At 38.1% G+C, this 25,392-nt stretch overlaps 1 protein-coding gene across 1 annotated transcript in view; it reads left to right on the plus strand.

The window, feature by feature from the left end:
• Positions 1 to 6,623: 6,623 nt before the first annotated feature.
• LOC102053473 (mucin-5AC) overlaps positions 6,624 to 25,392 on the plus strand; it is a 49,395-nt gene continuing 30,626 nt past the window's right edge. Inside the window, exons 1-25 of the mRNA XM_055722577.1 lie at positions 6,624 to 6,717; positions 7,722 to 7,793; positions 9,413 to 9,484; positions 10,513 to 10,774; positions 11,834 to 11,948; positions 12,396 to 12,486; positions 12,886 to 12,998; positions 13,492 to 13,708; positions 14,052 to 14,177; positions 15,191 to 15,308; positions 16,158 to 16,296; positions 16,773 to 16,883; positions 17,289 to 17,358; positions 18,144 to 18,281; positions 18,365 to 18,529; positions 19,283 to 19,377; positions 20,336 to 20,462; positions 21,019 to 21,274; positions 21,926 to 21,975; positions 22,588 to 22,688; positions 22,817 to 22,968; positions 23,514 to 23,652; positions 23,754 to 23,867; positions 24,199 to 24,378; positions 24,885 to 25,124. Coding sequence (XP_055578552.1) covers positions 6,624 to 6,717; positions 7,722 to 7,793; positions 9,413 to 9,484; positions 10,513 to 10,774; positions 11,834 to 11,948; positions 12,396 to 12,486; positions 12,886 to 12,998; positions 13,492 to 13,708; positions 14,052 to 14,177; positions 15,191 to 15,308; positions 16,158 to 16,296; positions 16,773 to 16,883; positions 17,289 to 17,358; positions 18,144 to 18,281; positions 18,365 to 18,529; positions 19,283 to 19,377; positions 20,336 to 20,462; positions 21,019 to 21,274; positions 21,926 to 21,975; positions 22,588 to 22,688; positions 22,817 to 22,968; positions 23,514 to 23,652; positions 23,754 to 23,867; positions 24,199 to 24,378; positions 24,885 to 25,124 — 3,357 coding nt within the window. The remainder of the gene's footprint in view (positions 6,718 to 7,721; positions 7,794 to 9,412; positions 9,485 to 10,512; positions 10,775 to 11,833; positions 11,949 to 12,395; positions 12,487 to 12,885; positions 12,999 to 13,491; positions 13,709 to 14,051; positions 14,178 to 15,190; positions 15,309 to 16,157; positions 16,297 to 16,772; positions 16,884 to 17,288; positions 17,359 to 18,143; positions 18,282 to 18,364; positions 18,530 to 19,282; positions 19,378 to 20,335; positions 20,463 to 21,018; positions 21,275 to 21,925; positions 21,976 to 22,587; positions 22,689 to 22,816; positions 22,969 to 23,513; positions 23,653 to 23,753; positions 23,868 to 24,198; positions 24,379 to 24,884; positions 25,125 to 25,392) is intronic.

Below are 25,392 nucleotides of genomic sequence, written 5' to 3' on the forward strand. Positions count from 1 at the left end.
ACATATTCAACACACACACAGAGGCCCCATGCAATATGTTCTCTCCTCAAGGAGGATGATATAACAGAAACTTTAATTATTAAAATGAATAGCAATATTTGAATTGAGATCTCTGCTATCTTTTATACCACGGCTATAAATTTAACTAATTTCTCAGAGTCCTGAAATTATACGTGGACTAAAGGATTTTGTTTCCTTCTCCATTTGTCTTTGTTTACATGCATTTTATTATTTCTTCCATGCACTTTTTGGATAAAGAAATTCTGCTACAGATTTAAACTAAGGGCATAATTGCAAATGTCCAGTGGATGAAGACAGTACAACTTCCACTAATACTAAGACTTCTGATAAAACTCACTAGTGGTAATAGTGTATATATATGCACTTCTTCTAGAGTCTGTTGTTTATATTATTACAAACATCTAAGTGTCATTCAGCAGAATGATGTCCACCAGAGGACATAGACTTTTTTTGAGGCTGTGGATCACTACTAGGTCTCTGTGAGGGTTTAGATATACTGCTCAGCTCAGCACCCCCTTTCACCCACTTTTTACTTGTACCATTTATTTCTCTGAGCCTGCAAACACACACCAATTGTTACTAAAGACTGATTTTTGACTTTGGGGCACTACTTCACTACCTAACAGAGTAGTTAGTAGAACAGCTTCAGCTCGCTTTAGGCAGCGCTGCTACAACTGTATGGCACAATATAGCCCTGGGTAGAGATATCAGCTCAAATCCCCAATACAATGTTGCAGCATAAGTGCCTCAGAAAAAGACAAATTCTCTTAGCTGCGACTTCGTATCAATGTAGTGACACTATTTCCTATTATGAATTTACCTTGGCTGTTGTAAGCAGAGGGATCTCTGCAACATGCACCACTGCACAATGTAAATATGTCCTCAAGTATCTGTGTGTACATCACTTTTTTAGTTTATAATACCAATTGCAAATATTAGTATGCACAGTTGATGTGTCTGTGTTTACAAGCTATAAAGAGGCTTAAGTGTTTATCCCCTTTGTACAGAGAAATATCCTGGATGTGTCCAGACAGCATGGAAACCTTACTCTGGTCCCTGTGTTCATACTCTTCATGGTAAAGGATGCACATTATTTTTTTCTGCAGAACCTTCTCTTACTCAAAGCATTGCAGGGATCTTTCTGGTAAAATTGTATTTAAGATTTCCTGCTTTGTTTATTTGTTTGTTGCAGAACTTAAATTTGAGGTGACTGAATAAGGGAAACACTGAAAAGAACAGGACAGTGTCATCAAGCTGCTTAAGTGCCACCAAGTTCATTTGTGATGCCAGTTAAAAGATTTATATCAAATTATAACTGCAGTTTTAAACATTCTTCATTTTCTGGACAATCAGCTTGAAACGTTGAACATGTAGAAGTGCTGAGCATTCAGTCATCGCTGAAAGCAGCAGGAGCCATGCTCTGAACATACAGCTTTGTACGTAACGCCAAATACTCTGAAGAAAAACCCCAGATCCCAAGTTGTCTTCAACTGGGTATGTCAAGAAGTAGAACACTGGAGGGAGAAGGGAAAGAGAAGAATGCAGAGCAGCACTGACTGCAGGTAGATCTGAATCAAAGAAACAGTAATTACACAGATGGCAGAAGGAGCCAGTCATGAGGAGGATTATTCTGTATACAGAAATTCTGGGAATAACAACCTGAAATTTGGCACTGGAGTTACAGAAAAGGTGTGAAGGCAGGCATGGACTAAAATAATGCTGTTCAGCTGCTGAATGTTTGATTACAGGGAAAACTCCTCATACCAGTGCAGGATTGCTCTGGAAACTTGTGGTAATCTCACAATATTGTGCAATACTAATACTGTTGTCCATTTGACCCAGTTCTCACCTATAAGAGCATAGGTACCATTGACAAGCAGAACTTGTAGGATGAGGTCTCTTTACCAACTTTGCATAGGTGGAATATCTTAGTACAGAACTCTAAGATGTTCTGTGACTGAATTTCTTCCCAAAAGAAAACCAATAAGTAAAATGAGAGATACTATACTCAATATATTCTACTTCCTAGTCATATTGGTGTAAACTAGCCTCTTATGTTGCAGCTAGATAGTTTCCAGTGACTGATTTAGCTTATTAAGCTATTCTGGGGGCTTTCTAAATGACACTGCAACCTTTGAAATGAACAGATAATAGAAACAAACCCAGAAATAGATCCTAATCATATTACACATTCTATGCTTCACAGTAAAGCACAGAGGCTGCAAGGGACATCAAAGCATTATGTGCTTGGCCCTCTACAATGCACACACTGGAAGACAGCAGGAGAACTACTCATGTTAATGAAATAGGGTTTCAAATCTCAGGTATTCATGTGATTTGATTTTCAATCAATGAGTTTCATCTAAGCATTTTGAAGTAAAGGAATGGATCAACAGCACCATGTTTGACTAAGATCTAGTAAAGGACACAAAAGGAGTTGTATCCCTATTATATCTTCAACTATAGCTTTATTTTGATAGACTATACTGTATCATACTATAAAATACCTACTGCAACTGTTTGAAATGTAGTTCATCTTCATATAATTAAGAGAACACCTATAATGTTAATGAACAACTTTTGAGTAGAAACTAATCAGTTATCTCACTTTTCCAGAGAAACTTTCAGGTAAAAAACGGGTTTGAATTTGCACCGGTCAAAAATTAGGGACAATCAGAATGGTACTTCAGCTGAATGCAAAGCCTAATGCCCCAGCACTAATTCTGGAGCTTAAACTCAGCCTCAGAAGTGGACAAATGACCAGCCTGAGAAAAGCCCAGCAGAGACATCCTTGTTAACTTGCATTGTAGTGCTGGCACAGAGGAAATGTCAGAATTTCTTTCAATTACAAATGTTTTCATTCTTCCCTCAAAAGGAAGCTACTCCAATAGAGCACTAGGTGGACTAGACACCTTCTGCATGTCTCTATGAGTCCATCATTCTGTCTCTTAGAAATATAAATGGAGACACTGATTTCCATCGTTACTGCACCTGAAAGTTAACCAAATTAGCTATGACATTTTATCTGCATTCTACAAGAGAGGCTGTATGAAAGTAAGATGAGGGTCTCATTTTTTCTTATGAAGAACCAGATTCAGGAAAGAAAGAAGTGTCAGCCTTTTCAGATCAAGTACAATGTTAGAATCCTTTATCTTTTCTGTTAAAAAAAAACAACACACCAACAACTTACAGCAATCAATTTTCAAAATATATTAATACTTCTGCTTATGCAGTCAACTGTATTTGATCATAAACAGTTACACAAACCTGGACATGTTGCTCCAAGCCAGTCTTCGAAAAATATTCTTCCATGTCAAGTGTGTAAATCTAATGAGTGAATAGTGGTGAAATACAATTTGAAGAGTAATTATTTCTTTGAATAATTATTAATACTGCTAAATTAACTTATCATAAATATTTGGAAATTATTTTTGCAAGTATCATATTTTGACACATTTTATAATGATTTGCAGAAATAATCAGCACAAGATAATGGAAGTTAACATGGCAAGAAGATTAATGAATGAAGTAACCACTTAGGAGTGTAAAGATAATGTGATTCATGACATACAAGAGGTTTGAGACTTTCAGGCAAAAATGCAAACATAGGCAACTACTTTTGATGGTGCCTTAAAGCTCAGTCAAAGGGGTGCAATTTAACTGAAACTGTTTTCAACCTAGTTTGTGATGACCATAGAAAGGGCATCATCATAGTGACCAAACTGGGATCTCAGAGGTCTCAGTACTTCCCTGAACATGCAGGAAATGTTAACCTGTGTATATGAGACCACAGAATAGCAGCTGGTGATTTGAACTGATTTTTCAGTGATAAGCAATGTAATGATTCATAAAGCATATTTTTCTTCTTACCAACAGAATCACTTCATAAGCTTATCAGTTGAGTTTACCATACGATTTTATAATTAATCACACACCAGTTCTTTCTCTTAAAATTATTTTTTTTTTAGATCTTCATCCTGGAACTTTGATAATAACTGTTAGAGGTGATACCATTGCCCTTAGATTTTCACTGCATGTATTTCTGTATGTAAAAGCATCTTGCACCTATCTTCTTTTCCTCATAAGCAATACTAAGGTAAATTCTACAGACTTATACATCAATTAACTTACCAGAGGTATAACTCACAACTGAAGCTGACCAATTATTTTCCTCAACACTTCCAGTTTTATTTAGTTATGTCACTTTTATTCAAATATTAATAACTAGTTGTACTTTTACAGTGTTTAGGAAAGATAGCATCTTATTTTGCTTCTGTTTACTGCTTAGGGGAAAAAATATGCCTTTTATTTTTGTCTTAATGCTGACATTACTTCCTCAAATATAACTGCTCCAACAGAGGGAATACATATTATTTTTCAGAAAAAAAATAATAGAAAATCATGTTTGAAGGAATCTTAAATGGCCATTTAGTCTGTTCCCCTGCTACAGGGCACTATCAACAGCACTTACACTGACACCATTCTCAGGTAGGTCTTTTTCTAATCTGTTCCTAAAAACCACCAGTGATAGAAATTTGACAGCCTTCTTAAGCAACGTATCTGAGTACTTCATCACTCTTGAAAAAAGGAAATTTCTCCCCAATGTCTAACTTAAACTTCATTCCCAGTTTTAAGCCCCATTATGTCTTATCATTTTGACTGAGAATATGGAGACCATCCCAGTACCACCTTCTCTGCAGAAACTGTTTGATCTCATGTGGGATTATGGGATCCATCCTTCTACTGAAAGGCTGTGTTTCTCTACACCCCAGGGTAAAACACTATAAAAGGTTAATTCACCAAAGTAATATAGCTGTAAATTAATACATTAATATATTCACAAAACATTGTTCACTCTCTTATTGTTCCTAAGATAAGGAACATTTCAAAGGAGATTCTTATGAATCAGTCTTTTTGAGTGTCTAGGAAGAGCAATCAGCAAGAAAATCTAAATTTTTTTATTGTAGGTAGAATCAGTCTAATTTGTTATGGTGAAATCACGTTTACTCAGAAGAGAAACAGCTGAAATAGCACTAAAACTGCCCATGTGAGAGGTGGAATCCCTCAGGGAAAGGTCCTTATTACTGACTCTGCAATGCTGGAGGACTTTCACTGTATAGTCCTGTGTCATGCCTGGCCTGTGCTGACCTCAGATGGCATTTGATTATTCCTTTTTCACAGGCAAAGTAGCTACATAGAGAGATAGAAACTCATTTTAAAAAATCTGTCAGACAGAACTTCCTTAGGTTTTTTGAGAAGTTAAGTTGCCATCATTTATCATAAGGAGGAAAATTAAAAATAGTGAGGTAATCCATTCCAAGTTCCTGCTCAAAAGTCACTCAGAAGTCCCTTAAATTGTATTTATCCTATAATATACAACAATTTGGGAAGACTAAGCCTAAGCAAAAATTATTCCTGCTCACTGCTTGACATTTAATCAAAAAGATCTGCAGAAAGAAGACTCCTCCTAGAGTGCAAATACCTGAGAAAAAGTCAGAGCATCCTCTATTTACCTGTGCACCTGTAAAGGAAAACTAAAATGTCTGAAGCCCCACCTTTTAAGAACCTTGTGAAACAATCTGGGAACTGAGCCAAAACCTACTCCCTCACTATATAAGTCTCCGGAGCAGACAGGTATTTCCTCAGAGGCAGGTTGTTCGGTAGTTTCTACCGGACTTCCAGAAGATGGGCACAGGTGGTGGGACACGAATACCACTATGGATATTGGTATTAGCACTTGCCTTCATACAGATCAAAGGTAGGAAGATTCACTTGCTTGCTGTTTTTACTGCTCTAAAGAATTTATAACTTGCTTTGGAGTCTGAAATATTTTTTTCTTGGCTTTGTGAAGCTAATGAACCTATCACCTTTATGCAAAATTTTTCTGTTACAAATACTTCCCTTCCTAAGAAGAGGAAATTAACTGCTTTGAAAAATGATACTGTATTCCATGCTCTCATCGTATTTTCTTCAGTCAAAATCTGGAATGGCTCCATTGAATTCAGTGAAACTCAGCTGGAAATTACATTTCTACCAAAATGCCTCAAGATTCATGTTTAGCTTTTGATGTCCACTTCATGGTGGTACAGCATTTCTAAATACACAATCCAAAAGGTGCAAAAGTGGCTTTAGGCACAAACAAATCAGTGGAGTCTGTCTGTATGCATTGGTAAAGATCTTGTTTGTTTTATCAGCTGCTGATACAATATTGAAAAAAGGAAGGATTTTGTTTGAAAAATAATGGACAACGGATTTTGGAAATTCATCTATTTTTACACATTTGATTGCATAAATGCTTGGAGCACAGGGCTGGTTTCTGATGGGGTCAAAACAAATGGAGTTGCCTTAAGTATTCTAGGAGGTCACTTAATACTTGCACATGAGTGAAGATCTTTTTTACATATACTTCACCTATTAATTTCTTTTAAAGTTTAAGATAACGACAATGTTAGTTTTAGTGCATTTTTGGTTTCAGATGCAGATCCTATTGTATTATTTTTTCCTACTTCCAGATAACTCCACATTAACTTAAGTTAAAAAGTGCTTTTGATGGGCTATTCTTTGACATCAAAACACTAGCTGTAGCATTACTGCGCCATGCAATGGAAACAGGAGTCTGCAATGCATATGGCATGAAGCAGAGAGTTGGAGCCATGCAGTGCACAGAGAGAGAAGCAAACATCTCTCTGAGGCTAGGTAGTGGGGAAGAGGAGCCCAGGAGTATTGAATGGTTCATAGCTTAAAAACAGGCATGATGTGTCCTTCCAGCACCAGCTGCAGCCCCTCAGCTGGTGCAAAAAGGAAGGGACTTGGGAGCAACCTACAGCTCTGATTTCAGCCTCAGCCCCTCTAGTGGTGCTCCCCACCACTGCTCTCCTTGTGGGATGCAGTGGAGGGTTTGCCTGCCTTTTCGGTTTTCTCTGGCCAGCACAACTTCCCCTGCAACCTGCCCTCTGATGAGCTCTCACTAAGCGGTGCATTAAAAGCCCCTCTGGCCCCTGCAGGTGTTGTGTGTGTTCCTATTCTGATGCTGCAGTGGAATGGAATGAAAAATTATTTCTTTGCTGGAAACAAAAAAAATTTACTTTGGGGCAAAGTCATCAGTCACAAATGTATCTATTGGAAAGACCTATTTCTTTCTGTGTGGGTTGTGCATTTATTTTCCTTCTGCTACTTATTAAAAAAAGTGCTTCAAACTGTAAAATACAGAGTAACTTTGGCTTTCAGTAAGAGAGGACAGAAATCAGTCCTCTAATTCTAAAAATATTTCTTCCTTTACAAAAGAGACCTGCTTTTAAAGCCCTCAGGCTAGACAAAGGGTTTTACTGATGCTTAAAGTACACAGTGATCATTAAAACTAAGAAAATGAAGTCTTTTTCTGAAAAGTTTATAAGGACATCCAGGGGTACCGTGACAAAAGTACATAGAATAAGGATCTGCTCAAATTATCACGGAATGTTTTTGATGGCTTCCCTGCAGCAATTTATGAGGAAAAAAAAAAAAAAGTTGAAGGAGTGGTGCACAGCCATCATGGTTGCATGTAGCACAGGTCCTGATGCAAATCTGACCTCCTGTACATGAATATAGCTTTGCTGTTTTTTTGATATACTGACTGTTGCATTTTTAAACAGATATAATTGAGAAATTATGAAGGAACTCAAGAAAGTTAGGCATTAACATTTTCCTCCACTCTTCTGCAGTTCAAGCCCAGGACGATGAACATCAAACAAAATCAGACTATGTTTCTGAAGCCCTCCTGCAGCGACAAAAAAGTAAGTATTTTTATGATGATGATCTATTTCTAAGATTTTGTCCCAAATTCATTTGATAAATAATAAGATTACTACAGCCTTATTCCCAGGTAGAACGCCCCACCCCACCCCTCACTCCCCCTCAAAAAAAAGGACAGAGAAATCCTCTGAACTGTATATCCAGTTCCCAGCCAATCTCTGACTGCTCTAAACTGGACAACTTCCTCTGAGATCTGGCCCAGTGGATCTGGTCTACTGATATGATACAGTTATCTAATCTTTAACTTCATGAAAGGTACATACCTTCTATCTAAAAGTGTATTTTCAGAAGAGGTGTGTGTATACATACATATCACTAAGGCACTTGATAGCAGGTAATAAAAGATACATTTTTTATGTTGTGTCAAGATGACTGCTTCACTCATGAGAGAGTAAGAAAACCTTAACTACCTTAAACACTAGAAAAATTAGGCACTACAAGTTCATGCACGACACATAACCGTACAGAGCAAACACCATAACCGTACAGAGCAAAATAAGAGCGGAAGGATACAACACTGACTGATATATTAGTGATGACTAATAGGCTGAAACAATTAATCATGAAGCCTGCCTTACAATCTGTAATTTGTGAGGTCATTAGATGGCAATCAAAATAATGATAAACCCAAACTGGAAGTGTACCACAACTTACTATTAAGTGCATTGAATTATTGGAATAGATTGTCAGGCAAGGTAATATGTGTGTTTTTCCTTAAAATCCTTACATCAAGACTAAATGAGATTGTCTTTCTAAAACACATAAATGTCTTAGTGATTTTTTTTGGTCTAAATGCAGAAGTCAGTGGCTAATATTGCACAATCTACAGTTTGGAATTCATCCAATTCTATGATTTTGGTACTTTCAAATGTGAAACTGTTAAATTCCTCAGACTCTCATGACAAAAAAAAATCACATTGCCTGTTCTCTAAGTATTCTATCTCTTTCACTGCTGGATCCAAAGAGAAAACATTGGATTTGGACATGGAAAATTTAGGGCGGGATACTACCAATAGGAAGTCTTTGTATGAAAAGCACATGATTAAAGTTTCACAGAATTTAAACTGTTTTAAAAAAAAAATCCACTAAAGAGTTGGTTGTGCAGAATTGCATATCTCAGCACAAAGAAAGACATGAACTTCAGACAAAAACCCAGCTCCTCTTTCTCATCTTCAGCTTCTAATATTCCTCAGTAACTTTCTGCTCAGTAACTTCTGCTAAGTGCACTGAGAGGCCGAGTTTCAGACAGACATTAGCAGTGGTTTTTCTGCATCACTATTACAACACTGTGCTCCAAGGAGCAGGTTGCTGCTTTTCACTTCAGAATATCAGGGACAGTATCAGATGGGAGTCTTGAACAAATAACGGGAGGACGTACTACAGCCAAAGAGCGTGGTCTTTGGGATTTGGCTGGTAGTAAAATATATAGAAAGACAGAACACAAAGCCCTGTGTAAAAACCAGCAACAAAACATTGTGGAAACTTCCCCTTAGAGTGTAATTAGTAGTAGGAAATGTTAATCACTAAAGAAACTAGGCAATCTCTATCCATTTTTTAGGACTTCTAATAAGATTAAACTTGATCTTTTTTTCCTCCTTAGATTTTTCACCGGCTTCGAAATCCCAAGAACTGACAATCATTCCAGCTTTTCAAAACACACTGAAGCTAAAGGGTAAGTTAAACAAATGTCATGGCTCAGATATCTGTATTCTTGTTGATCAAGAGCATGGAATGACTGATTAATAAATTGTATAAGATCCTTCAGCAGCATAAAACAAAAAATGAACAAGAAAAGTAGTCAGTTTGTCAGGTAACAAGGTAACAAGGATAATCTAAATGTGACTCCAGTACTCAGCCTGCATTTTGTTAATACGATGCAACTGTAAAAAAAAAAAAAAAAAAAGAAGGTTTAAAATTTTTATATACGTATATATATATATAAAAATACCGGGATAAATCTTGCACAATATTTCCAGTAAAGAGAGGGAAATATCAGTGTGTTCAAAGCACTGGTGAGACACCTTATCTGGGGTATAGGGTACAATTCTGACTAGTCGTGGTCAAGCAGGATGAGTGTAAATCTGGAAGAGGTGCAGAGAGGGACTATGAGGATAACCAGGGAGACAGAGAGCCTGCTTGTAAGGAAATGGAGGCTGAAAACAGATAAATGATTTCTGCAGTGAGTGGGGGGAGTAGCTGGGAGGTGGGACCCCTTCAAGGTGAAGTGTAATACTGGCACAAGAACAACCAGGCATACATAAGGCAGGAATGTATTTTGGAAGATGCTGGTAATCCAGACGTTCAAAGGATGCGCCTATAAGTGGCCTTCCCTAATAGAAGTACCCGCTAGTTTTAAACTAAGCTTAAACTGTTTTATAGTGAAACTTTAGGACTTCATACATTTAGAAAAAGTTTTATATAGAATGTAGCTTTCCGCAGAACCAGGGCATTGGACATAGCGACGTGGGAGGTCTCTTCCAGCCTTAGACCCTATATCCCTATGCAAAACAGATCAAACACAAAAGATAACTGAACTAAGTAAAGAACAGATCCATAAACAAATAGCCTGACAAGAAGGAAAACAGAAGATTGGCTTCTTGGACAGCAGCTAGTGAAAGAAATAGAAGGGGAAAAGCAACTGAAGGGAGTGTATCTACAGCAAATTACAGAAAATTCTTACTACTTATTTTGAACCCACAGCTGGCAACCCCTCCCACAATGGCCGTGTGTGCAGCACCTGGGGTAACTTCCACTTCAAAACCTTTGATGGGGACATCTTTTACTTCCCTGGGGTCTGCAATTACATCTTTACATCCAACTGCAAATCTCCCTATGAGGATTTCAACATCCAGATCAGGCGTACAATGATGGAAAACGCTACCGTGATCACTCATGTAATCATGAAGCTGGAAGGAGTAGTGATTGAACTGACCCGTGGCTCTGTCCTGCTTGATGACAAACCGTATGTTCATAACTTGAAACTGCCTTCACTTCTCTCGCTTCCAGTGGGCTCTTGGAGCAAGCATCCCTTTCCTCCACCTAATCTCACATTGCTCCCAAGCAGCTGGAGGGCTCAGGTCCTTCCTGAAGTATCAACAAAAATAAGAGGGCCTGACAGTGAGCTAAGTGCCATTTCTGCAGGTTACCCATGCCTATCTTGTTCAGACCAGCTAAATCCCAGATGCTGCCCCACTGTTACAATCATGCATGTAAATATACAATTGAGTCTGTAACCTGGATTCAGTCAAAATGTTAGGTTTTTACACCCTTTAAGTTTTGACTCTCCGTTAATTTTACCAGAACAGGATTCTTGAGAGGAATTTTTGACAGCTTTTGTCCTTGCACTGAACAGTAAGCAGTTAAGCAGTGACTGCAGCTTGTACCTGCGTTCATTTAAAACGAGCTGGTCTGGAAACCAGCTCTCTATGTAGCAACAGTAGCACTGACTTTGGCATAGGGTGTGAAACCCATCCAAAAGGCTGGGTAAATATTTGAGTAGTTATCCCATAGTGAGTTGTGTATTATAACAGCTAAGTACAGTGAACTAGTCTAAAGGTTATCTTGGGTACACCTTTGTGAATGGCAGTCATCTCACAGAAAGCCTGAAGAGTCTATCCCTTTATTATCAAGGGCTTGAAGGAGTAAATAGCAATATCCTGAAGCATACTGCCTGCAAAACAGAACCTCCCAGCACTTTTTTGAACAACACAACCAAAGACACATGCCAACATTTTACCTAGTAAAAATTTTTACCTAAAAGAATTTACCTGGTAAAACACCATTAACAGATAGAGCCAAAAGGAACAGCAGGGAAAGCAAGGTCATTCTATTTGCACAAGAAGCAATTGCATAGGGAACAGCCAAAATGTTATCACCTTGTGCTGGCTGTATTTAGTTACTGCTCTAATTTCCCCACCTATGCATGCTGATGCTTCTCAAAGAGAATGAGAAAGGATATCAGTGTGGCTGTTCAATGGATATTCTGTCCCTACCCCCACTGAATTAAGTGATCTTTCTCCAGGGTTCAGATGCCCTACAGCCATATGGGAGTCTTGATAGAGAGAAGTAACAGCTATCTGAAAGTGTCTGCCAAGTTAGGACTGACCTTCCTTTGGAATGAAGAGGACGCCCTCCTGGTAAGAAAACATTCAAAACATGGCAGAAAGGTGGATTTTGAAATTAGTCTGTTTACATCTTTGCAGTCTTAACCAGCCAGCAGGCGTTAGTTACATTTGGATTTGTGTCCATTTTTAGCGTATTGTTCTGTCTTCCAGTCTTTCCTCGATTTCCCTTTTTTTTCCCCCAAGCTCAGCTCAGGATCAATAAAGCCCCAGTTACCACGTTCCCACCTCACAGTGTACTCGTCAGATCCCAGACCTGGCAATGCAGTAGAATAAGACCAAGTTTTTCTTGCTGGTCACTGACCTTGGCAATGGTGCCTACCTTGTTACCACATGACTCACTCTGCACAGCATACATACGCCAAATTCTAAGTACATAAGCAATATCGATCTAGGCTGTGTCCCTAACCGTCAAGGCTGACATTACTATGAACCTAAGCTCCCTTTCCTCATTTCTTTTAGGTGGAACTAGATACGAAATACACCAATCAAACTTGCGGACTTTGTGGGGACTTCAATGGAATTCCAATCAGCAATGAATTTATTTCAGAGAGTAAGTAATAAAAAGCATTATTATTAAGTATTGGCGCTTTGTTTTTCTTTCTTTAGCAGTATACTGTAACGTGGGTTGTGGGTTGTATTAACTGCAAAACTAGTGATACTTCTTCATGTATTTCTATGATGTCAGTTATGTATAGAGTAGGCTTTGAGGTGTATTAGGCTGCTTCCATCGCTGTTAGATCTTTTAAGATGTGCCACATGCAACTATCTATGCATTTCCAATAGTTAGGATCCAGTTCCTTGTATACATTCCCCATCTCCTTTTGCCTTTCATATTAGAGTGATAATCACTGTTCATGTCATAGCAGGAAGTGTCACAAAAGAAAATATCTCTGTGCAAAAGCCAGTAAACCAGTAAATTTTATTCTAATATTTGGACTGCTTTTCACAGAGACAAAACTGACACCCATACAGTTTGGGAACAGGCAGAAGATGGATGGACCCACAGAGCAGTGTGCTGATCCTATTTCTCCTGGTGTTACAGTGAACTGCTCAGCTGAATTTGTAAGAACCTCTCTCTCAAAATTATTTTTCTCAATATAAATTACATTATCCCTCTCTTTGGAGAAAAGTTAGAATTGGAAAAAATATAGCACAAATATGACTGAACTATAGGTCTGGAAAAGGTTTTTTCTAGATTTTTTTCTTATTCTTCGCTAAAGTGAATGCTAGAAAGTTGCATTCCCCTTCCAAGAGAAGACTGGGTATTTTCATGAAAAAGAAATTCACTGAGGATGTCAATATAAAGAAACTGTATAATGCTTGGGAAGTCACCGGAGCTGAAAGTAACTCAAGATATAGAGGGATATGGGAGGTAATCAAAGGAGTTCCACATGTACTTGCCCTATTGTTATACTTTGCCTTAAACATCTGCATATGGCTACCGTTGGACAGTTTTGGGACCAGGTGGACCTTTGGTTTGTTCTGCTACATGCCTTAAATAATTAGTTTCATATTTTCTAAACACCTGTTTTACATTCTTTATTTTCCCTCCTAGGCTTCTATCTGTGAGACAGTGTTAACCAGTGAAGCCTTTACAAGCTGTAATGCACTTGTGAGTGTTCAGGACTACATTGAAACTTGCATACAAGACCTATGCCACTGTGATAGCTCTATGGCTGACTTCTGCATGTGCAACACCTTTGCTGAATACTCCCGGCAGTGTGCTCATGCAGGTGGACAGCCTCTGAACTGGAGAACCTCAGAACTGTGTCGTAAGTATCTTGGGAAGGGACCTTCATCTGTGCTTACTACCCATATCTAATAAACTTCAAGTAAATGAATTTTTTTTTCCTGAAGAAGACAGCTGTTTAAAGGTGCATGTCATTTTCATGAAATTACAGTTCTAACCTGAGCATACTCAAGACTTTAGGAATATGGAAGTTTAGAGGATTTCACATTACTAAGCAGTTTTGATATATATAGAACGTGTTGTAGCCTCCACCTGGATCAGGATTCCCCCATTATATCTTGACAGAAAGCATCCTAAATTGCAAATACTGTTTTCTCAACATGTCAAAGAAAAAGTCAGCATTATAACACTCTTTCTGCTTTCAGCAAAATCATGTCCTTTCAACATGCAATACAAGGAGTGTGGCTCCCCCTGCTCTGACACATGCAGCAACCCAGAACGATCTGCACTTTGCGAAGATCATTGTACAGACGGCTGCGTCTGCCCTCCAGGCAAGCTTGTTTCCTGCCCTTTTCTCATACCCAAACCCTCTACAACACTCACCTGTATACATGGAATAACTTTCCTGCACTGTATCGTTCTCCTCACATTGTCACTGTTATTATCATCGAAGTATCCACCATTTCTATTCAGATTACTAAAAATGCCCTTTTAAACAACAAACATGCCTGAGATATGTACATAATGACTGAACTGAGAATAAGATACTTTGCTCCTAACAATAAAGGGAAGTATTCTATTCCCAGCATCCATATCCAGTTCCAGCAAAGTACATAATGTTTAACCACATTTTGCCCACAATAACAAGTCTGGTGTTAGCAAAAATGTGTCTGGTTCCCCAGTTTACACAACCCTCCCTGTCCAGTACTGCGTGTCTAAACAAGGACCTGAGAGAGCACTAGGCTGTGGGTAAAATCTGGTGCTTCAGAGAATTATGCATGAGAACTGAGTATCAGTACAAGACAAACAATGCGAATATGTTCTTGTGCACACTTGCTTCTGGGGCTGAGAACTGTTGCTGTTGCGAGTGACTGCATGGTAGGACCTTCACCCCTTGCAGCACTTCTGCCCATCCTCCATGACATCTCACAGAATTCACTATCACTTGTTTCTCTAATAGCATTGACTTCTCTCAGATAATCTTCTGCCTTTGGGTATAAAAATATTTACTGTACAAACATGTCCCTGTGCAGTCTTACAAACAGTTAATCTATTCCAACTCATTATCTATTAATGTTAATTCTACTTCCATTCTAATGAAGTCCATAACAGACAGGTATTTCCCTAGAGCTCTTTTGATCACCCTAAGATTTTAGATAGGCTTTAAAGGAATATAGCCCTTCAATCCCTACAAAACTTGCATCCTATTATTTTAAAGTACTTTCTATTAATTTTCTGTGTTACAGAGAAGAAAAGGAACATGCTTTCAGGCATCTGCCAGATATATGTACAAAAGCAGGTTCTGCCATGCACAGAATGAGTAACAGACCATTTCTTTCCCTAGGAATGGTATTTGATGACATTAATGGTGCTGGCTGCATTCCCCGTGAGCAATGCCACTGTACCTATGAAGGTGAAACTTATGCTCCTGGTGTCTCCTTCTCATCTAAATGCAGATCATGGTAATGTAGTCCCTTTCTCATACTTCTCCTTTTAGGTGCATTACTTGAACATTTGGAAGACAGGGAAAAATTACCAAATTCCTGTAAAAAAGAAATGGGGCTACTTATCAATTGAAGTTTTCTTGATTACGTGTTTTTAGAAGATACTTATATCTCTGTTTTCTACTCACACTTGGAAGTAAAAATTGGGGTTTAGATATAGGTACTGCAATTTCAAGACCAATCAATTAAAGGAGGCTATTCAATTCAGTTACTGAAGATATTTAAAAATGTGAATTACTGTGTTAGGTCCTTTGCAGCACTACAGTGTAATACTAGGGTGCTCATGTAAATACTATGGAGGATGTGACATTTAGGGACACGTTGCATTAGACAGAGTGGGAGATCACATCTGAGATGTGTGTTTGACAGATATGACACATATTTTTTTCAGCATCATTATAGTTACTGAAGTATTATTGCATAAGCATATGCAAATGCACCCATCTACCCATGAATACAAGAACCACAAACATGCATGCTATTTTCCAAGAAATACCTAACATGTTTGAAACTTAAGCCATGCTGATGGAGATGAGGGACAATCCTTTGTATGCAGCAGAATGGAAGCCAGGTTCACCAGGACTGAATTCTGTCCAAACACTGGAAATGAACAGCAATATATAAAAAAATATCACTAATAAAAATATGCCTGCCCCATACTTATTCTGAGATTTCAAAGCAATGTTGCTTTCTTTGACAGTATGATCAATGCTTCAAGAGGAAAAACAAGGCATCAACTGTCTTATTGTCTCTTATTTTATTTATACTTGTATTACTCAAGTGCACTGAATGCCTTCTTCATTTCAGTACCTGTGTGGGAGGTGAATGGTCTTGTGTCACCCAGTCATGCCCCGGGACTTGCAGTATTGAAGGAGGCTCCCACATTTCAACATTTGATGAGAAACATTATTCCTTCTTTGGAGACTGTAGCTATGTTTTAACCAAGGTAAAAATTAGTCACAATCCTTGCTAAAGCAATTTACTAAAGGAAAATGGTTGGGGGTTTTTTGGATTAAAAATACTGGCTATCATATCAACTTCCTGAAACACAGAGGGTCAACACGGAACCTTAAATGGATTTCAGGGGGCTTTCTGTTAGGGTTATACTAAATGAACATGCTGCAGTAGTTTTGTGTTCTTTGATCATTGTTTTAGGATTGCACTGAGTTTTTAGGTTCCATGAAACCATCTCCATGCTTCCCACTAGTTCTTTAATTAAATATTAGCTGTCTGGTGTTTTATAACTGCTTCTTTCTGGTGACTGTATACATATATGTAAGAAGATATGAACAGTAAGAAAAGGAATAAACAATATTTTAAGACTCACTTTACTAAAAAATGTCATTTGAGTGTGAGCCTTTTTAACATAACAATATTTTAATATATCAAATCCTTTTAACGACATATTTTGTTATCTTCTAGCTCTGTGACAGCAATGAATTTACTGTTCTGGGAGATATCCACAAGTGTGGCCTGACTGACACTGAGACATGCCTCAAGGGCATCGCCATCAGCCTAAGTGGGGGACAAACTGTAAGTCGAAAATGGAGGCACCTAACATTCTGCAGGGATGTTTTCAAAGCTTAATAGACAAACGACACATAACAGCACAGACAGGAAATCTGCATGATTTTTTTGTTTTATCTCATTTGAACATTATTCAAAGAAAAATTAAGAATAGAGTAGGTCCATCGGAAGTCAAGATCTTAGAAATTTTCTATCGTTTAGTTGTCTTTGGTCTTTTGCTTGTTTGTTTTGACAGTCAATGGACCACAGTAATAAAGATTAAAGAAATAGTATAGAAATATATAGAACATCATCACAGGATCCCTCCACTTTTTTTTCCTTTATCCTGAACAATACCAGATAGAAAACATTTGGAAAGTGTTTAATCTTCCCTAAATATGCTTGATAATCATTGCCTTTTCTTTTGGGCAGAACATTGTGATCCAGCCTTCTGGCAGTGTATTTGTGAATATGATCTACACACAGCTCCCATTTTCTGCAGGTAAGTTTCTTTGGAAGACTTCTGTAATGTTTCTAATTTTTTACTATGAAATGTTATTACACAGGTTAATCTAAAGCCAAATTTCACCTTTGGTCACCTTTGCAGCAAACCCTAGATATTCCAATAGAGCATAGTCACTCATTTTGAAAGTAATAGGATTTGCCTGTTCAACTCTTATAATTTTAGCAAAATTATGGTCTAATTTTAGCAAGATCTGATGAGATGGAGAATTAATTCAAGCAAATAGTATCATTGCACACGTCCAGATCAAAATATTGCCCTAAAAGGGGAAAGAAAAATTCTGATTCGCAACAGGAGTCCAATATCTTCAGTTTAGTTCCCTGTGCTCCCTCTGTCCCTTTGCTTGGTACACATTCATCACTGGAGATTTTCTCTCATGCCAGTTCTCAGATATTACTGCATCTGAAAATAAAGCAAACCTTGAAAAGACAGAATAGGTCCAGGTAGAAGTCTACCACTAAATCATGGTGTATCATTTTGGTCGAGCAAAGGTGCTCTTTTAAATAGCAACAGAAGTGTGTGTTCTTCCCCTTATTTTAAAACACCTGACAGGAAGTGCCTCCACTTTTATATATTTGTTGTTTAGGGTAAAGACAGCCTGCTTTGGTGCTGGATTTGAAATCCTATATGAATAATTTTCCCCTCAGTTCTTCAGAAATTAGGATCATATCAAACACAGCTGTAGAATCCCTCTATATAATGAACAGTTATTTCAACTGCTTATCTCACATGAAATGATAACTCATATGTTCTTATGTCCCTAGCGAATGTCACCATCTTCAGACCATCATCTTTCTTCATCATTCTGCAAACAAGCTTTGGTCTTCAGCTACAGGTTCAGCTTGTTCCTCTCATGCAACTTTTTATAGACTTGGACCCATCACATAAAGGGCAGACCTGTGGTAAGTGATCTTATCACAACAATGCCTTCCCCAGTATACTTCGCTCTGAAGGAGATTTTCACAGCCCATCTGCTTCCTTTCAGGTCTCTGTGGTAACTTCAATGACGTGCAGACAGATGATTTCAAAACCACCAGCGGTGTAATAGAGGGTACTTCAGCAGCCTTTGGCAATACTTGGAAAACTCGGGCTGATTGTCATGATGCCCAAAACACCTTTGAGAACCCCTGTACTCTCAGCATACAGAATGGTAAGCTCAGCATACAGTAACCTCTTCTAGTCTCTTTTAAGATGGAAAGGAGGAATAAGCTGATCAACCACCCAGCACTGAACCAAAATAGCAGTGGACAGCTTGCACAGACACTATTTTCCTCAGTTGACACTAGAAGGCTTCAACCGATAAATAATAACTAGGAAAATATTTTGGATCTTTAAAAATATTGCTTTGGATAAAGAAAACAAGTGGTTTGCCAGCTTATTTAAGGGAAACTGCAACCATCAGCCTATTGGGGATCGATTCCTAGGAAAGAGTGTTTGCCATATAGGAAAAAAGCTGTGCATAGTCTCACTGAAGGCTGGACTTAGTGTGGTCCTTCCACTGTTAAACTGAGAACCAGACTTAAAATTCGGAGCTTCATGGCTCTCAGGTCCTATTTCAGCCAATGAAATATGTAATTTTTGAGCATTCACAAGCCCCTCTTCCGATTTCTGAGATGTACTAGCATATTTTTATTCACAATGTGAACCTTCTTTTTCAAAATTCAGCTAAGGATGTGTTAGTTTATTCCATGACAACTACCATAGATTAAGAGCATTCAGTTTATGAAGATTCGTGTTTCTGTATAGAGGAAGTGAAAGGCTGTTTGTGTTCCAGCAAATGCAGAGCTGAATTCTACTGCAGAGTAAGCTTCTACAATTTCTCTGCAGGAACTATAGTTACATTGAGACAAGAGTTTAGACAATGAAGTACAACAGACATTCTTATCATGTTTTCAATTCACAGACCAGTATGCTCAGCATTGGTGTGGACTGCTCTCTGATGCCATGGGACCTTTTGCTGAATGTCATTCGACAGTGAATCCAGAAGTTTACCAGAAGGTACTTGGCTCTTAACTTTTTCCCATTTAAAAGAAAAAGACTCAGATCAAGAGTTACTAACACCTGAGAGAATAATTTGCTAATTGGAAGGAGATGCATTCATGATAGTTCTTTTCAAGCCAGGGGTTCATTTTTACATCCCCTTCATAATAATTACTTCTTTGTAAAAGTATCTTCATTTTCATTCCCAGGAGGATAAACTTACAGGTATATTCCTGCTGCACCTATTTTTAGGTATTAACTGGAGTCCTTATCAGGTCTTTAGTCAGAATCTTAACTAGCACTTTGCCCAGCTGCTCTGAACTGCTCTCTGAAGGCTTTTGGATAGTTCCAAGGGCAAGGCAAGAAACGTGTGTAAGAAGCAGCAAAGAGATTTAGATAAGGTGCAAACAAAAATGTTCCAAGAATTCAAGGTGATGAAGCTCTGGAACAGAGTGCCTGGGGACTTTACAAAGTCTCCCTGTTATTGAAAATCTGCAAGATTATGCTCACCAAACATCTTCCGGAATGACAACATTATAGTGACCTTGCCCGGCACTGCAACACATTAAATGACTTCTTGTTTTCTTCATTCCTCTGATGCAGAGAACCCAAACTCCTGAGCCTAAGCCCTAAAAGCTGGGTGGCATCAAATACCCTCTACTTGTTCTAAGTATATATGACACAGTGACTACAACCTGGAAGTAGCTGGGAAACCTACCAGCACCTGAAAAAGTAAAAAAGAACAAGAAAAAGAAAAAATAGTTTAAAATTGTCAGACTCTAATTACTCTCTCTCCTTGCAAAGCATCTTTTTTGGAAGTACTCAATGAAATCTTCAAATGAAAACCAGGCATATGTTTACTTATGCATATGAATTACACTCACTTTTAGCTCTAACAAACATGGCACTAAAAAGTCTAGAGCACCATGGCTTTGACACAACAATCCGATGATCATCTGTCATCCTCTGTCCCTAGAACTGCATGTTTGACACGTGTAACTGTGAGAAGAGTGAGGACTGCATGTGTGCTGCCCTTTCCAGCTATGTCAGGGCCTGTGCTGCTAAAGGAGTTTTCCTCACTGGATGGAGAAACAAAGCCTGCAGTAAGTTCTACATCCCTTTGCATCTTGAAAATGACCGTCCAGAGGCCCCACACAGTAGCTTTCAGGGATTTGCACAGTAAATTGTGTTAAATTGTGTTTTAAGTATAGCATTGACTCAAGCATTTGAGGAGGAAGGGAATACCATAAAAGACAAGCAGTAAGCAGGGAGGAATAGAAAAAAGAGGCTTTGTTAAACTGCTTGCTCAGAAGCAGCAGAAGCAACATGGACCTCACTTGTCTTGCAACAGGAGTAAAATAAGTAGGATGTTTCTCAATTTACTTTGGAAAAAAAAATAGCAATGAAGAAAAAACATGACATGCATTAATATAATTGAACTTTTTTCTTTTTTCAACCTGGGCAAAACATTTGTACCTGTGACACATTTATAGGGGAATATTCTGCTCTAGTGGTACAAAAAGAAAAAATTACACTATTGAGGATATCAGTAAAGCACGTGTACATACATTGCCATGTTTATCATATATAAGAACTGCATTTATACCTACATCGATTCTTAAATAAACTACAAATGTAACTCACTTTTTTGTTCTCAAGCAAAATACACCACCTTGTGTCCGAAATCCTTGAAGTACACTTACAATGTCGATTCCTGTCAACCCACCTGCCGGTCTCTGAGTGAGCCTGATGTCACGTGCAGCATCAAGTTTGTTCCAGTTGATGGCTGCACCTGCATGAATGGAACCTACATGGATGAAAATGGCAAATGTGTACCTGCTTCTAGCTGTCCTTGTTACTACAAAGGAATGCCTCTGTCTTCTGGAGAAGTTATTCATGATAATGGTGTTGTCTGGTAAGAGATTTGTAAAGAAAAGAATGAGATTGGATATAGGCAGTCGTGAAACCACATACACATTAGGCAATCTATTCAAATCAAATGCATTTCTCTCCCCAATAATTTCAATACAACAAATCACAGATCCTTAAAAATTGTTATGACTATCCATGTTTGGAAGACTGTACTTAGGCTACTGTAGGAGTTCAACAAACCATACTGTGGTGGGCTAGCCTTGGCTAACAGCCAAACTCCCACCCAGTCACTCCCTCCGTCCCTCTCTTCCCACCTCACATACTTTCTCTTATCCATATATTCCTTCATGATATATACTTTTCTTATCCATGACTGTGCAAGACTTATTCCATGGTAAAAGATGCTTGATAATCCCATTTCAGATTTTTCCCATTATAAATGGAATCTGAACTATTCTGAGGGACAGTTTTTAATGAGGCAAATGGTCAGAGAAAACCTGTCTTTATACAGAACATACTTGTATTTTTATCTGCTCTAATATTTTATAGTTTTGAATAGTACAAGCTATTCTGGTAAAAAACACATTTTCTCTGTTTTGTCACATGGTAATTGTTCATTATTTCAAATTCATTAGGAAACAAGCTGAAACTTTACAAGGAAAAGCACAAACATACCTATTCTCTTTTTTTATAGCACTTGCACCTATGGAAAGCTGAGCTGCATTGGAGAGAAACCCGAACCAGGTAACGTATCACTTAAGATTTTCTTTAATTCTCCCTTTCCATCTTTATTCTTTTCAGTTCTGTCTTTTTTTGTCATAATGATGCAAATTGTAAAAGTCTGAAATCAGTCAAGAAAATGAACAGATGACTTCTGTAATTTAGAGGATACCCCAAAATATAAAGAAATATTGTCTTACCTTTCAGATAGCTGAAAAAAGTTATAACTTCCTGGGTTACCCAGGGGTAAAAAATACTTGGTCACCTCAGTAAATGTGAGGAGAAAAATATCGACAATATAAATAAAGTAAAAATACTAAAAACCTAAGAAAACTACAAAGTAAACCAAGATCTTAGTTTTCCTGTTTTTTTAATATTTTTGCTGAAAGGAAGTGTTTCACTAAGCTAACTAAACATGAATTCCTACAAGCAGTCCACACATAAGCACAAAAACCAGATGAGCATGACTTCAAAACAATACTCATTTTCTCTTTCTGGTCAAATGCATGATATTAAGGTACACATACCTCACAAAGGAGTCTTTAGGGTTTTTTTTCCTTCACTCTGCAGTAAGGAAACATGAAGATATAAATACATGGTTGAACTCACATCTCTCATGGCTTTTCTGTCTTTCAGTCTGTGCACATCCCATGGTCTATATTGATTGTGGCAATGCCACTGCAGATGTGGTAGGAGCAGAATGCCAGAAGAGCTGTCAGACTCTAGATATGGAATGTGTAAGCATAGCCTCTTTATACCCAGTTGAAAGCATATTCAACTGGACATCTTTTACAATTGCCAGCTGCAGCTGGACTCTTCTATCAGGGAAATGCTTCGAGTTATGTTTTCTATGTGGTTCTTACAGTACAGAACTCAGTGTATCTCTGGATGCGTATGTCCTCATAATCAAGTGTTAGATGGCAAAGGTGGCTGTATAGCTCCAGAAGACTGTCCATGTATTCACAATGGGATTTCCTACAGTCCAGGAGAATCAGTCAGAGTTGGCTGTAACAACTGGTAAGAGCATACTGAATAATAATATTTTTGAGTATCTGAAAAGAAATAGTTGAAGCTCTAGGTGAATTACAGCATTTCACTCTAGCAGTGTCAATATTTATAGGAAGTGATCCCACGTAAGATGATCCACTTAGTACCCAAAAAGCAAGGTCTGTCTGTTTTTTACAATGGCACACAGCAGAGAAATTGCAATTGGTCAGAAGAACAATATGGTTTGGATGTTGTCATATTCATTCAAGCAAGAAAGCTCTTTTCCTCACAGGCAATCCTTACATTTCCATACATTCAACAAGATTTGGAAATGTGAAAGATTTGAAGTATTTTCTAACTCAAGCTATGCGTGACATCATGAAGTAACACAGTCTTTGGGTAAATCCCAAAGGCTTTTGAGCTATGCTGCATTTCTGAGAATAAGTAAACCTTATTTTTTCATTATAGGTTTAATATTTTTTAAAATCAGATAGATGTACATGCAGGAATGCGCATATAGCTATATTATGTGTACGTCTGGTTTTTACATTTGAAGTGCTTTTTGTCTTTTGCAGCACATGCAGAAACAGAAAATGGCACTGCTCTGAGGAACCCTGCCTGGAAACCTGTTCTGTTTATGGAGATGGGCATTATACCACCTTTGATGGCAAACGCTTTGACTTTGAAGGAGACTGTGAATATGTTCTGGTCCAGGTAACGGAGTCCTTCCCAGATTTTAGCACTGTTGAAGTACCTTCCATTTTACATATGACCTTGTAGCATAGTTAACACTGAATATCGTTCCTGTGTTTCAGAACTACTGTGGTCAACAAACTATGAACCAGGGAACATTCAGAGTCATCACTGAGAACATTCCATGTGGCACCACAGGAACCACCTGCTCTAAGTCTATTAAAGTTTTCCTGGGGGTAAGTATTTTCTTTAATAAGATTTACCTCAGGTCTAATGGGCCAGAAGGATGGAACAGGCTGTCCCAGATAGACTGCATCATAGAAGTGTCCTCCAAGACAGTGAAAATGTTACTACGCTTCTTTGTTCACTGCTAACAGTTCTTGTCTCTGCTAGAGAAAGCAGAGGAGGGAATTCCAAAGAGAAATTGCCTAACATGATGTTGTTGAATAAAACAATTATAATGATAACAGAGTTGCTATTTTAATAACAGTTATTGGCAATATATAAAATTGTACCCAAGAGGTGACTTTTTAAATCGACCTCTGAGCTTTTCTTTTCCTGTCCTAGAACTTTGAGCTGGTACTCAGTGATGGACGCTCTGATGTCATCCAGAGGGCACCTGGAGGAAAAATGCCATTCCAAATCCGTTCCATGGGCATCTACCTGGTGGTTGACACTACTGTTGGTCTGATACTCATGTGGGACAAGAAAACCAGTATATTCATCAAACTTAGTCCCAGCTTTCAGGTACATTTTAAAATCCAAAACCTGGATAAAACTATTTCTGAAAGATATTCATGTTATCTCCTAAAGAAAAAAATGGAAATTTGGGCTATAACCAGAAGACTGAAAGAGCAGAAATTGCATATTATTATCCTTGTAGTGTTGACTTAGATTGAGTACTACTTATTCTTCCTTAATTTACATTATTCAACAATGGCGTAACAGTAACCACATCAGTAGCTTTCTTCATGAAAAGCCACGCTGAAGAGCTATGTTCAGGTTTAGATAAAACTAATTAGCTCAATACTAAGAGCAAAACCCATGAGTCTCTTCTGCTTCCTGTCCTTACCCTTCCTAACAACAAGTTAGAGACATCTCTTCAAGAAAGGTATTTTACAAAAATACCCAAGCCTGTTACTGAAGAGGACCAGATAATCTTAAATAAGATTAATTCTGAAGGTCTATTACTCACAGTTACTGAGAAACTGTGCCTTACTGATCTCTGTCTTTTTGCGTTTATCCCCATGCAGGGACACGTCTGCGGACTTTGCGGAAACTATGATGGCAATGGAAATAATGACTTCACTACTCGCAGTCAGTCCGTGGTAGGAAATGTGCTGGAGTTTGCCAACAGCTGGAAAGTGTCTTCTAGTTGCCCAAATGCCAATCGTACCAAAGATCCATGCACTGCAAATCCATACAGGAAAGCCTGGGCACAGAAGCAATGCAGCATCATTACCAGTGAAGTGTTTGCAAAGTGTCACTCCGAGGTATGGCAAAAACTTCAGTCTTAAGTTGTCTTGAGCCATAAATTACATTAATTTTTATGTGGGAGAGCTGAAAAATACAATAAAAAACACTTTGTCATGCTTGACAAGGTGAAATCAAACCAAGTTCCAGGGAGACTGCATAGAAAGTATTTTCACTTTCATTTTCTCAGCTTGTGCCTTGAGCTAGTACACTAAAGAAACGGATAGGTTGTTTTGGTTTTGTTGTTGTTTTTGTTGTTGTTTTTATTAGAAGGGGCAATCACAGATA

The sequence above is a fragment of the Falco cherrug genome, chromosome 10 (assembly GCF_023634085.1).
Source record: "Falco cherrug isolate bFalChe1 chromosome 10, bFalChe1.pri, whole genome shotgun sequence".
NCBI classification, from domain to species: Eukaryota; Metazoa; Chordata; class Aves; order Falconiformes; family Falconidae; genus Falco; species Falco cherrug.